Source organism: Sebastes fasciatus, chromosome 3 (assembly GCF_043250625.1).
Source record: "Sebastes fasciatus isolate fSebFas1 chromosome 3, fSebFas1.pri, whole genome shotgun sequence".
In the NCBI taxonomy this organism is placed as follows: domain Eukaryota; kingdom Metazoa; phylum Chordata; class Actinopteri; order Perciformes; family Sebastidae; genus Sebastes; species Sebastes fasciatus.
In genome coordinates this window covers 10,865,316-10,879,464 of record NC_133797.1, presented here as the reverse complement: position 1 = coordinate 10,879,464, position 14,149 = coordinate 10,865,316, and the positions used below count along the sequence as shown (strand labels likewise).

Below are 14,149 nucleotides of genomic sequence, written 5' to 3'. Positions count from 1 at the left end.
AAGAGCCGACTCTTTCGGCTCCCCAAACAGCTCTTCATTTTACCACTTCTGCCTTTTATAATTCAGCCAAATTTAGCTTTAGCTGTTTTGACCTATGATTAGTATGTGTGCACATATATCACTTAAATTATTAAATTTAATTATACTAAACCTTATAATTTCCAGAATGCGAGAAATAGGCCATGCAGTTGCTGAATCTGTCTTTATTTTCTCGGGAGTTTCGAGAGGCGGCGAGTCACGTCGGACGCCCGTGATTTTCCATAAAGTAGACGAGCCCTCAACTTTATGCAAATGAGGAGCGGGCGTTGTGACGCTCCGTCTCTCGGATCGCGACGCCACGCTACCAGAATCCATTGCGCAGCTGCTTACATAGACAATGAATCGGGAGTGTGGAAAGCACAGAGGCTGTGGACACGTACCTTCAGTGCATGGAGTGCCCGTTGCGTGGAGAAGATCATCCTATCATTCTGCCTTGAAGTAATTAAAGAAAAAAGAAAAGAAAAAAGAGCCGGCTCTTATCCTAGTGATGTGTCTGCTCTTTTAGCCGACTCGTTCTTCACGACACATCACTAGTGACATTGAGTAGGGTGGCAGCAGCCTGGAAGACAACGCTTCACTCAACTCAACTACGATGGCTCGGCACCGCCTCTGATCAACTTCAATAGCCCGCGATGTATTTTTTACAGTTTGTTTTGGTTTTATTGACGCAAAGAGGGCGTTGCGAGTAGCGCAACGCAGACGTTTTTATAATCTAGCGCAGCGTGTTAACAACCCACCGCTGCAGTCAGTCAGTCTCTGCACCAACAACACAAACACCGTGTTGTGGGTCCACCTGGAGGAACACAGTCACGTCCTCTGCTTCCACTGAAACTGCATCATCAACCCGGGAACTGACAAAGACAATCCTCACAGAGCCGGAGCCCACCACCAACAAGACGCTGCTGAGACTGTTCATGAGCTACTAGCAGGCTAACGGACCTCAGCTAGTCAGCTAGCTAGCTGAGTTAACTAGCTACGTCAAGAACTTTATTGGCAAAGCAAAACCCTCATGAACTCTGCCGTGTTTTAACCCAGTGGGTTTGGTCAAAGTAGTGCTGTAGATGTAGTCTTTGCTGTCTGAATAACTAGTGTATAAAGCAGAGGCATAATGCAGTGTGTAGTGTAAAGTGAGGTAAGATCTAGCTAGCTTTAAGCCATGCTAGTGTTCCTCTCTGTGACTCACTGGCTGTTGATGAGCGTCTCGTATCGCAACCTCGGGTGTTGTCTGTCTGTCGCCTCTTCACTGCTGATGATTCGTTTATGAGAAGACAAAAGACTCTGTGTTGTCTCTGCTGTCACGCCTGGTGGGACAAAGAGAAGATTTGATTTGACCTGAAGACTGCTTGTATTTCTATGGTAACCGCATGATGGGGTCACTGAAGGCTCTCCAGGAGTGGTGTCGGATACAGTGTGAAAACTACAACCATGTGGAAGTCAAGGACATGTCCACGTCCTTTCGGGACGGGTTGGCGTTTTGTGCCATCATACATCGATACAGACCAGAGTTGATGTAAGTATAACATTGATACTAACTAACCTAAATAAGCCTGTAGGTTAATAACAAATGAGAAAACAGTGGTTCAAGTTAACGGTCCTGTACATAGCAGCTGGCTCAGGTGGACAGGTCCTTTTGAGGAGTGGCAGGCTGCATACTGTTGTCTTTGAAATAGTTTTCCATAATAATAATTAATATATTAAGTCATTAGTATTAATAACCCATTAAGGATACAATGCAGAACAAACCCAGTAGCCGGGTCATGAACTCATCTGTGCTCCAGATTAATCCTGTCAATAGTTTTTTTGAGGACTGGCATTATGTAAGGCTCCTGTCAACAAAATGTATTCTTTTTTTTAATAAAGCTACCTAATTAAACAAACATTGCATTAGCACAGCTGAAGGTTATATTACTAATGTAGTGGTTAGATAACTTTTGCTAAAGATATGCAGAAATCATGCCATTTATGTTATCATCAACATTGTGTATGTTTTAATGATGTGTGTGTGTGAGTGCTATCATAGCCAAAAACACCCCAAAACTATTTTTATGAACATTGTACAGTGAGAGGCCAGTGTGCTGTAATTAACTCAGGCTGACAAGCCAAGCCCTGTCTGTAACAACATACCCCTCCTCTCTGCATTTCACACCTACACACACATTGTAGAAGCCACCACAAAACACAACCACAGTATCAGTGTGACTAAAGTGATTTATTATAGGGATTAGGAAATCTCATTGTTTTGATAGAGAACAAAAACAAAATATTTTACTCACTTATTCATTTACAGTTGATAACCAGCCATCGCTCAAATGCACCAAAAGGCCGAGGTATGTGTTATTTGGTGAGGATCAGCCTTTCAGTACTTCCATTTCCCAAATAAGAGGTCATGTGTTTGTTACAGATATGATTCTAGATCTTGTGTATCAAGGCAGGCAAATCATTTCATTTGAAATGTTTCCATTATTTTCAGTATGTACAGTAGCTATAAATAGAAACTCTGCCCTTCATATGACTCACATTAGACATGCATCTCTGCGGAGGAGCACTAGTCCTGTGTAGCATAATGTGGCTCTGTGTAGGTCAGTGGGAAGTGCACTCTGCTGACCGCATCAGATTAGTGGTTTGACTCCATCTGAGAGAATATAACTATCCTTGTTGTAGGAGGATTGTGTAAAAGCAGCCACTATGTTACACAAGTTATGTCCCTCCTTTGTCTCCAAGGGGAAAATGTGGTGTGATGGAATGATTTCAGACAGTAAGCGTCTTGCTCATGCTGCTAACCTCTCAGGTGGTCCAGGCTTTTAGGAGCAAATTGGACTATGCTTGGATGGTAGTAGAGCAAACATTCACTCGACCATTCACCGAAGGACAAGTCAGTGAAGTGGAATATAGCACATCTACGGTAAAGCTGAAAGTAAGAGAGTGGACAAATCCTAAACACCCAGCTTTTCAAGCTCTGCCTCTTCAATTTGTGTCCCAGCATGCCTCCCTGTCCAGTCCTCTGTGTAGCCGCAGTGGCCCAACGGAACTCGCTCTGATCCAGACAGACAGTCCGTCAGTCTAATCTGCAGCTGAGACCTCCGCCTGTCAAACTGGATTTAGCTCTAATGCCGGGCCAGGCCATTGTAGGGTTGCCCTGCCTGCACTCTGCAGCCACCGATTCTCATCATCACACTGATGCAGAGGAGGGACGGTACTTAGTACAGCAAATGGTCTCATCTCAGTTTCAGCCGTGACTAACTGTCACTCAACCCACTGGAGAGGGAGTAGACACCCTCTGCGAGAACTCATCCAAGGCCTAGTTAACCAAAGTGCCTGGGACAGCGAGGTCAAAATTGCATTTGTATTCAGTTATATTAATATATGCAGCAGTGCAAACACTCACGTCATCTACTTGGTTTTACTTTTCAGTGGGGCTGTCAATCGATTAAAATATTGAATCACAAATTAATCACACATTTTTTATCTGTTTCAAAATGTAACTTAAAGGGAGATTTGTCAAGTATTTAATACTCTTTTCAACATGGGAGCAGACAAATATGCTTGCTTTATGCAAATGTATGTATATATTTATTGTTGGAAATCAATTAACACTAAACACTGACAAATATTATCCAGAAACCCTCACAGGTACTGCATTTAGCATGGAAAATATGCTCAAATCATAACATGGCAAACTGCAGCCCAACAGGCAACAACAGCTGTCAGTGTGTCAGTGTGCTGACTTGACTATGACTTGCCCTAAACTGCATGTGATTATCATAAAGTGGGCATGTCTGTAAAGGGGAGACTCATGGGTACCCATAGAACCCATTTTCATTCACATATCTTCAGGTCAGAGGTCAAGGGACCCCTGTGAAATGGCCATTCTTGTTTTTCCTTGCCAAAATTTAGTGCAAGTTTGGAGCGTTATTTAGCCTCCTTTGCGACAAGCTATTATGACATGGTTGGTACCAATTCCTTAGGTTTTCTAGTTTCAGATGGTGCCAGCATCTTCACTCTAGCTTTAAAATTGAGCCTGCTACAACCTAAAGTTGTGTTAATGCGTTAAAGAAATGAGTGGTGTTAAAATGATTTTGTGTTTACATATTATTGTTAACTTTGACAGCCTTACTTTTTTTTTTTCAAGATTATTTTTTTTGCATTTTCAAGCCTTTATTAATAGGACAGTGGACAGTTTTTAGAAAGGGAGAGGGAGCGACGTGCGGTGATGGCCAAAGGTCGGATTCTAACCCGGGCCGCCGCGGTTAGGACTCAGCATTGTTATATGGGCGCCCGCTCTACCAACTGAGCTATAGGGCCACCCATTTTTAGTTTTTCTATGTCCTCTGTGTTGAATTGTATCACCATAATTCACTTGTTTAGTCTCACCTACTCCTCTACTAAAACTACTGATTATTACGTATTAATAAGCTTCATACTTGATTGTCACAACAACATCACCAAATCCCAATCTTATATACTCCTCCAGCACAGGCGTTCCCGTCTGACTGAATTAGATTTAGCAAAAATACCGGTTCACCCAGGTTTCGATCATGTGGATTTTAAATGCCTGAAACAAACACACACACACACACACACACACACACACACACACACACACACACACACACACACACACACACACACACACACACACACACACACACACACACACACACACACACACACACACACACACACACACACACACACACACACACACACACACACACACACACACACACACACACACACACACACACCCTTCCTCAGCAGTCCTCTTTCCCAAAATAAATCCCGGAGCGAGACTCTGAGTAACAGTGGATTAGGTTCGCAATTCAGATCACAAAAAGCCCTTCATCATTCATGTCAGTGTCGGCTGCAACTGTTTGTTCTCCGATTGTCAAAAAATGTGGGAATAGTTATTTAAGTTGCTGCAGCAGCTCGTTTTGGTTATGTTAGTAGATCTGACGAAGTGGACTTGTTTTGACATAGTCTTGATATTAGAGCCGCTGCTCAGTGTGTTTGTGACCATGGGAACGAGATTAGAGAGAACACAGGTCACTTTGTGCGGCTCCAACACGGAGCTCATTCACAGGCTTTTTCCTTCTTGAGAGTTCCACATGGTCTCCACAAGCTCTCACCAGCGTCATGGTGTTTCTTTTTCCGCCACACTGTTGTCCTACTAATACACACTTACATTTACTTATGCACACAACCTCGCTTTCATCCCAGAACACCTCCGACATTTTCCAGTTTTACTGCAGGATGTTTACTGGCGGGAGCCTGGCTTTCGTTCCTCGCCCCCGGCATTTCAAAGCACAGCCTTGTAATTATCAGCCCCTCACTCCTGTTTGGTGCAGGAGTTCTTTCCTTTTGTATTGACGCTTTTTCACATCAGGCATTATTTTTGTGTGGTTTGGGGTCAATTGTCAGCTTTTTAGTTGGGAAGCGTAACCGCTCTCACCATTCCTACATGTCATTCTGCCAAGCCAATAATAGCTTGTTGATGGTTCATAACATAAGTGGAAATAGGTCAGCTAAAGTACCTTCCTATATCAGCATGGCTGTTGACTTTTTTATGGCCTTCTACAAGAGTCCTGATAGTAAAGGAGATACCATGATTTCCAGTTGTTGCAGGCTGCATACCTGTACACTGACTACCTGCATACTTATCTAAAATGTTTTGAATTTCCTAAAACAAAAATTCTGTCTTGTCATTCCAGAGACTTTGACTCGCTGTCTAAAGAGAATGTGTACGAGAACAACCGGCTGGTGAGTCAATTTTGCATGTTTTGAGGTTCAAACACTCCTATGATCTTGTGTTGCATGATGCCTTCATTTTGTGAGACAGCTTGCTTTTGACGGGAGGGTAAAATCACCTACAGTATGTGGTTTCAGACGTTGGATCAGTCACTGCGTGTGCCTCATTCGGCCATAAAATTACTAAGCCTTACGATTGCATGCAGTCATGTTGGGTGTGACTTCAGTATGTTTGACTGTGTCTGTGTGAAGAGCAGTGTTACTTTAACCTGATGGAGCCTGACGAGAGAAAAGAAGGAGAGGGAGGAAGCCTGAGCAGTCAATGTCATAAAAAAATTCTTGACGTAAGCCTGTGGAGAGACCATGTAAAGAGGATTTTAAGTGCAAAAGTGCTGAATTTGCAGCTTATAAGTCAGTGGATTGAAACCAACGAATACTTTTTTTTCAATCAAATTTCCCTTGTTGGGTTTTTCCACATCATCTGTCAGCAGAAAGAACCTTGAGGGACAAAATGGGAGTCTCCTCATTTCCAGTCTGAGCTAAGCTTTGGCAGCTCTTTGCTGCTGTTTACATACTTTTCAATCCAACAACTTTCAGGGAAAGTGAGGCAGTTGGTGGTAGCACCAGGAACACACTCTGTGTGCTGGCTTACATAAATCAAGTTATCCACTGTATCCATAGGAACTAAGCCTGAGTGAGTAATCTATGACTGTCAATGTGAAAAGCACTCAAAGCACCTAAGTCAGATTTTACTATTAAGGAGCTAAATGTGAGCTCCTTAAATTTGTTCATGGTTGTCTCTCTCTTAGTGTTACTTCTCTAAAACCCCTTTCATACACGAGATGCATACAGGGCAAGGTCTACTTAACAAGTAGCCCATATTTGACCCTGTTCATATATGACTGCTGTTACAGGTTGATCCCTTGGTGTCAGTGTTCAGAGACTCCAGTCTGCAACTATAGTTTTACACACATTACCGCTAACTATAGAATATCACTGAATTATATGATGTAGGTAACAAATGGAGTTACTGTAAGTGGCAGTTTCAGTTCCCTCTACTTGCTCACATACTTTCACTCGTCCACCCATGTTCCCTCTCTCTCTCTCTCTCTCTCTCTTTATTTATTTGTTTATTTTTGTAGATGATTCAATGTAACCATCACTCACATTAACATAGGATTGTGTGATATATTGAATTAATTAGAATTTTTGTTTTTGCAAGATGCATAAAGTGTAGCTAAACAGCTAACGTTAGTTAACAACTGTCTCTTTAGATCATCAGGCTGATTTCAAGAAACGCAAACAGCAGGAGCAAGCATAATTAACATGTGAGCGGACTTTTCTGCTCTCTCTTTTGCCTTTTTTAGGGAGGTACAGGGGGTCTTTATGGGGAGATGGCAGGTCAGCAGTAGATGTCACATAGAAGTGGTGTACATCATCTGAAAGCTGGGAACCTGAAGATTAATTTGAGAAGCAGCTCAGCACTGTTTGTCAAGTTGTTATAGTCATAAATAAACATGACTTAATTAATCAATTCATTAATTAAAATGAATTGTGAAAGTGTGTAAGGGCTTAGAACATTATAACTGAAGTATATGATGGCCATCCCCATGCTCTATTATGTCTCATAAGTTGTTGCAGCAGTTTTTGGGTTGATACCATTTTTTAAACAGATTTGGTGCTAAATTTAACAATTATTTACCACTCGAGAATTGATAAAAAGGATCAATAATCCCTCCAAAATACCACATTAAGACACCAAGACTTTGAGGAACACCATAGAAAAAGCCATGCTGTGATTTGGTATCAAAAACTTTTGACATTTGGAGATTTCTGCAAGAATTGCATTTTTAGATGATTGAATGGCGAGCACTTCTGTTCTGAAAACTGCTCAGAAACCCCCCTTATTGTCAATCTACCTAGGAAAGCCATCCATCCTCTGAATGCTCTAGGTCTCTAGTTTGAGGTTGTAAAGTTTCATGAGGCTGTGATTATCCTAGAGGTCACCACAGGTCATTTTATACAGTGAGGTCAAATAAAAAAAAAAGAATCTCACTACAATTAAACGGCTACTATGAAGACTAACATCATCACACATGAATACAGTTGCAGAAATATTCAAATACACCATTTTTAGAATAGGTGAAAATAACACATTTATACTGAATAAAAAAACTGCATGTGATTATCATAAAGTGGGCATGTCTGTAAAGGGGAGACTCGTGGTTACCCATAGCCTCTGGTTCTGGTACTGATAGCCCATAGCCGTAGGGATAACCTATCATTTTTAAATATTCATAATGAGGACAGCCTTGCAGATGGTGCAAGTCTTTTATTATTCTTGCTTAATGGTCTTTGATTAAATCAATTAAAGAGATGAATTGGCCCTACATCAAACAAAGTGTCATCTTCAGTAGGAAAACATATTTACCAAAGGATCAGAGCTGCACTAATTTGAGGTCTGGAGGAGGTTCATGAAGGCAGGTCAGGTGACCCAGACATGCGTTGCTGGTTTGACCTGCTTCACTATGTCCTGGAGGGAGTATGACTCACAGGAACATCCTAATTTGGAATTGCAAAGAGACAGTTATTTCAGTTTATAGTCATACATTAAGAATGTTTTGAGGACTTATCTGAACTGTTTATGAAAATATCTGCATTTCACTTAAAATAGATCCATATAAAATGGACCTATTGACATTTTCAACAAGGATAGCAGCAGTGTGGCTAGTTCGGCAAACTGCTTGTTGTGAAACAAGTCTGTGTAGTGAATCAGTAACATGTTATTAGTTTCTAAAGCATTCACTCATTTTCAATAATTTGCAGGAAAGAAGGTATTTTGAACAAGAAACAATTTTCACTGTAAACTAGGGATGTGCATTCCAAGCACAAATGCTATTTGAAAATCACTGGGAATTAGTTGATTATTATTCGGCGATTTTCCACACACACACTCCTGCGTTGACAGCAAAGAGCCAAACTGAACGTGCCACACACGTTTTACCGGTAGTAATGTCGGTAGCAGGCAGCGCCTGCGACGGTTAATTCAAGGGAAATATATATTTTTTAAGATAAGATTTAACGACTATTCGAAAAATCTAAAATCATGACCCATCCCTACTGTAAACCATGTAGTATTCGTACAGTGCAGTACAATGCATTTTGATTAGCCGGAGTGTAGCATTTGTTGGCTGAATTATATCAGTGTTGTGTGACTGCCAACGATCGTATCCCTGTTGTTATGTAACTTTACCCCGTCTCATTTCTTCAGTGGAATTTTTCATTAGACTGATGGTTATCCTCGAAGGACAAAACATTACATTATCAGCAAATGACTGATGTTTTGGCAACAGAGTTAGATTACTCAGGGCATCAAGTATGTGCTGGTTGATGGGCAATAGCAAGCATCTTTCTTTTTTGCACACATACAACAAAGACATTATTCTGTCCTCAGTTTCTGAACATTTAAATGGAGACACATAACTAGATTTTTTTGGAATACCCAGATTAAGTTTTTATCTTGAGTAAAACATTTTCACAGTATGCAGTAACTCAACTTCCGGAACAAAACATACTTTCTCACTCACCCTATCGAGCCATGCAGATAGGTCCGGTTTTATTTGAAGAGGTTTGAGATATCATTCTCTGAGATTTCTCTTGCCACCCCAGTACAATGAAGGTAAATGGAAGTGCCTTAAACTTGCATTCTTTCTAATAGCCAGTAAGGGGCGACTCCTCTGGTTGCAAAAAGAAGTCAGTCTCTATAGAAGTCTATGAGAAAATGAACCTACTTCTCACTTGATTTATTACCTCAGTAAACATTGTAGATATGATTTTACTGCCTCAATCGCTAGTTTCAAGTCTTCGTAAATACAGCATGAGGTAAATTATGGTCCCATTTATGGTCGCCTGAAAACGTCTTATTCAGCATTCGGTTGTAGTTAGCTCCACCTTCTCATGCCACTTCTGGATGCAAAAAAATCGGCATGGCGACGGTCAAAATGCCAAACTAGAGGCTTCAAAACGGTAGTCCACAAACCAAAGGGTGGCGTAACAATGACTGTTCACTTCTTATATACAGTCTGTGGTCTTTCCATAAACATTGTCCCGGTTACTTAGGGAGATCCAGACCTCACTATCAACAGTTTCAATTGCAGCTACTTAATGCCATAGCATTAGTTCCAAAACAATGAGAGAAATCAGACCAAAATGCCACAATGAGTTGAAATATTAATTAAGTTTAAGTTTAATTAAGTAATCAAGGTCTGTTTAGTTATGCATAGTCAGATTTTTACTCTAAAACAAGATAGTTCATGTGTTTAAAGTGAATAGATGACAGTTGGAATAATCATTTCACAGTATTTAGTTATAATTGGCAGTCCATATTATTATTTATTGTATGCCTGCATGAAAACACAGCTTAGCTGTTTCTCAGCTTCTTACTTACCTCCCTCCTTCCATCCTTTTCTTTGTTTTTGCTTCATCGTAGGCGTTTGAAGTGGCAGAGACAGAGCTGGGGATCCCAGCCCTGTTGGACCCAGAAGACATGGTGTCCATGAAAGTGCCTGACCGTCTCAGCATCATCACATACGTCTCCCAGTACTACAACTTTTTCAACAACAAATCTCAAGGTGGGTACAGTCAATTCAGATGGATTTCACTACAAGCAGGCTGTCAATTGATTAAAATTTTTAATCAAGATTAATCGGTAGACTGTCCATAGTTAATCAAGATTAATCGCAAATTAATCAACATTATTTTTATCTGTTCAAAATGTATCCTCAAGGGAGATTTGTGAAGTATTTAATACTCGTATCAACATGGGAGTGGGCAAATATGCTGCTTTATGCATATGTATATATTTATTATTGGAAATCAACTAACAACACAAAACAATGACAAATATTGTCCAGAAACCCTCACAGGTACTGCATTTAACATAAAAATATGCTCAAATCATAACATGGCAAACTCAAACCCAACAGGCAACAACAGCTGTCAGTGTGTCAGTGTGCTGACTTGACTATGAGTCGCCCCAAACTGCGTGTGATTATCATAAGGTGATGCCCACTTTATGATAATCACATGCAGTTTGGGTAAAGGGGAGACTCGTGGGTACCCAGAGAACCCATTTTCATTCACATATCTTGAGGTCAGAGGCCAAGGGACCCCTTTGAAAATGGCCATGCCAGTTTTTAATCGCCAAAATTTAGCCCGCTTCAACCTAAAAATCGTAAGTTGAGTTAATGCGTTAAAAAAATGAGTGGCGTTAAAACAACTTTGACAGCCCCAGTACAAATTAAAAAAAAAATAAAAAATTTTGGCATGCCAGTTTTGAGTTTGGAGCCTTATTTAGGCTCCTTTGCGACTACCTAGCATAAGCTAGTATGACATGGTTGGTAACAATGGATTCCTTTTTTTTGTTTCATATGATACCAGTATCTTTCTCACTAGCTTTAACCTAGAGCCTTAAACTGAGTCCACTACAATAGCAAATCGTAAGTTGCATTAATGTGTTAAAGAAATTGGTGGTGTCGTTAAAGCAAATTTGCGTTAGCGCGTTATCATCGCGATAACTTTGACAGCCCTTTTAAAATACATATAATGTTTTGAGGTTAATGTTCTTACAATTTTGACCACATATTTCACTAATAATGTTCATTGGAAAATCTGCATTTTGTGTGTTTCTCATCCGATCCTAATTTTAGAGCCATAAATATTGTCCACCAACTTGTACAACTTGTGGGTGTGACAACAACTTAAATAATTAGTTTGTATCATTAACTGATGACTTTTTCCGCAGCAAACCCCCCTAGCATGAAAAGACTGAGTTCTGTCGGCCTCACTGAGCCAGCCCAGAAAAGGCCCCCGACCCCTTCGGAAGACAAAGTGGAGGAGTCTGAGGTAAGAACAAGACTTGGCACCAGGAGAAACAGAAATTACCCTGTGCATGTATTGATAATGTTTTTTTTTTTTAACTCTAGGCCACACATAATAGCTTTTCAAAAAGTGCATCCCTGAACTACTTTATTTCTGCATGATACTCTACTGGAGCTGCATGTCAACAAGCTGTATCTTTAAGTAATATGTTGTGTCCTTTTAAGGCCTGGATAACCACACTGAAACCACACACATTTTTGTTGGTAGTATATTGGTGTGTATCTGAAGTGTAATTCTGCATGTGCTATTTGGGGGTCTTAAGTCATCAGATCTGTACAATACAAATCCCATCCTGCCATTGCAGTACAACAATCTCCACTTGAGTATTTTATAATTACTACTTCCTTGTATGGGCTTTGTGTTGCACAGCAGGGGAAAAGCCATGCAACAGAGGTAGAGTAAGTCTATAAAGATAGCCTCTGTATCCTGTCTCTCTTTTCTTTCGCATGCCTTCAACTTCTTTCCTCCATCGCCATACTTCCATATATTGGCAACCCTCCCTCTCAACTTCCACCCCAACCCCCCCTTCAGATGGAAATCCATTCCACTCCCTCCTCTTCCTGCTCTTCTTCCTCCTCACATCTGATCCCCCCTCCACTCTCTGGTCCTGAGCCTAGGCAGTAGGATGGGGGGTGGGGGTGGGCTAGGAGGTGAAAGCAAAACAGTTAGGTCAGTCTTTTTTAACCAGATCTTGTAAAATAAATACTAACAGTAGTATTATCCTAACACTGTGTGCCAAGTTTTGGAATGCGCTGCTGCTAACCCCCTTTTTTACTTAACACAAAAAACTAATTAAAAAAAATAAAATGCCTAAAACAATATAGCAATCCCAAATATCAATCATATCCAAAATACGTGACTCCCAGAGCCACTAACCCAAGCTGTTTGGATTTTTTTACTAATAAAACGTTTTTTTTTTATAATGACATACATTTTTGTATTAATCAAATGATGTTTTTAAACTGAAAAAGAAATGCAGTAATGAACCACGTGAGTCAATGAGCAGTAGATGTCACAGTAAGCGAGTAGATGTAGCTAGCTAAACGAAATGAACAATCCACATCCTCAAATCCTGACTCCGTGTTTGATCTCCCCCTCCCCCATTACGCTCCATCTTCCCCCCTTCCCATGACGTCTCCCCCCTCCCTGCGAACAACGTCCCACTAGCCGAGCCAGCCCGCGCAGACAGGTGTAGAAGCGGTCGCAGCAGTCAAGCGCAACACGCTCAGCAGCACCTGCGCCGCCTGCCAGAAACATGTCCACCTGGTGCAGAGGTTTCTGGTGGACGGCAAGCTCTACCATCGCAACTGCTTCAGGTGAGCTCTTCATCTACGGCTACTGCCTAACTGTGTGTTATACAGACTCTATTGAGGCATGAATGAACGATGCTGTGGAGCCATGACATATTTCTAACAAAGCAATGAAAGAAAGATTCTCTATTGAGCCTCTTACAGTGATAATCCCTAAGATTTTAGTCCTGGTTGATTTGGCAGCACCTGTGGTTACATAAGGTGTATTAATTAACAGGGAAGCCATCCACACAAACTCACATTGTTTTAATAAAGTAGTTGACCTGAATTGACCTTTTTCTATTATGTCATGAGCGACGCTGCTCATGTTTCACTAGTTGAATGATATTAATGTAAGCTAGCAGCAGTAGCAAATGTTTGGCTTCTATTATCAGCACATGCATGCCGCATTTCTTGTGAATTTGAAGTCGAGCAATTTGAATTACCTGTGGAAATGGCAGACCCCTCCACTAACAATGAAAATTACTATATAGCGAAGTAATGAGAGAATGTAAATATATTGTTTGGCTACTGCTGAAGAAATGCCAGACATAAATAGTGTCAAACAATGGATCTGATTTTATGAAAATCTGAAGGATTATAACTTTAAGAGCAGAAATAAATGACTTAACAGTTAGATTTTGTACATATCAGAGAATACCAGATTACTGTGTATTATTTTTCACAGACTCAGGCTACATCCACACTAATACATTTTTGTTTTAAAACGCATAACTGTTGATACGTTTATGCCTAGAGTCTACACTACTACCTAAAACGGAGACGTTTTGAAAACCACCAGTGGTTAATTTCAACATGGATAACGAGTTCCAAGCGTTGCTGACCTTGTTGTCGATGCTCACAGCTGTTGTGCAGTTATATTCTGCATTTTATAATGCTACTATTGCCTACTTGCGCAGGAAGCAAGCTATTATTTGAGCGCTTTGCATCAATTCCCGTGTCCAGCACTGCTTCCTTTTTACACCGGCACACGCATGCCCAGTGTACGTAAATGGTCATGCGATATGCTTTTTCAGGCGTGGTAGTATGGACGGAGAAACGGCCCTAAAACTCTTGTCTGGATGCCATTTTTAAAACGTATTAGTGTGGATGTAGCCTCATACTCATGTTATTAA

The 14,149-nt window shown here is 40.8% G+C and overlaps 1 protein-coding gene across 2 annotated transcripts in view; it reads left to right on the top strand.

The window, feature by feature from the left end:
• The first annotated feature begins 549 nt into the window (after positions 1 to 549).
• micall1a (MICAL-like 1a) overlaps positions 550 to 14,149 on the top strand; it is a 24,555-nt gene continuing 10,955 nt past the window's right edge. The window contains exons 1-5 of one of the 2 annotated variants that reach the window (XM_074628878.1): positions 550 to 1,549; positions 5,748 to 5,796; positions 10,274 to 10,415; positions 11,588 to 11,688; positions 12,892 to 13,040. In XM_074628878.1, the coding sequence (XP_074484979.1) occupies positions 1,404 to 1,549; positions 5,748 to 5,796; positions 10,274 to 10,415; positions 11,588 to 11,688; positions 12,892 to 13,040 (587 nt within the window). In that variant the 5' untranslated portion in view covers positions 550 to 1,403. The remainder of the gene's footprint in view (positions 1,550 to 5,747; positions 5,797 to 10,273; positions 10,416 to 11,587; positions 11,689 to 12,891; positions 13,041 to 14,149) is intronic. The other variant, XM_074628877.1, reaches the window with a different exon arrangement.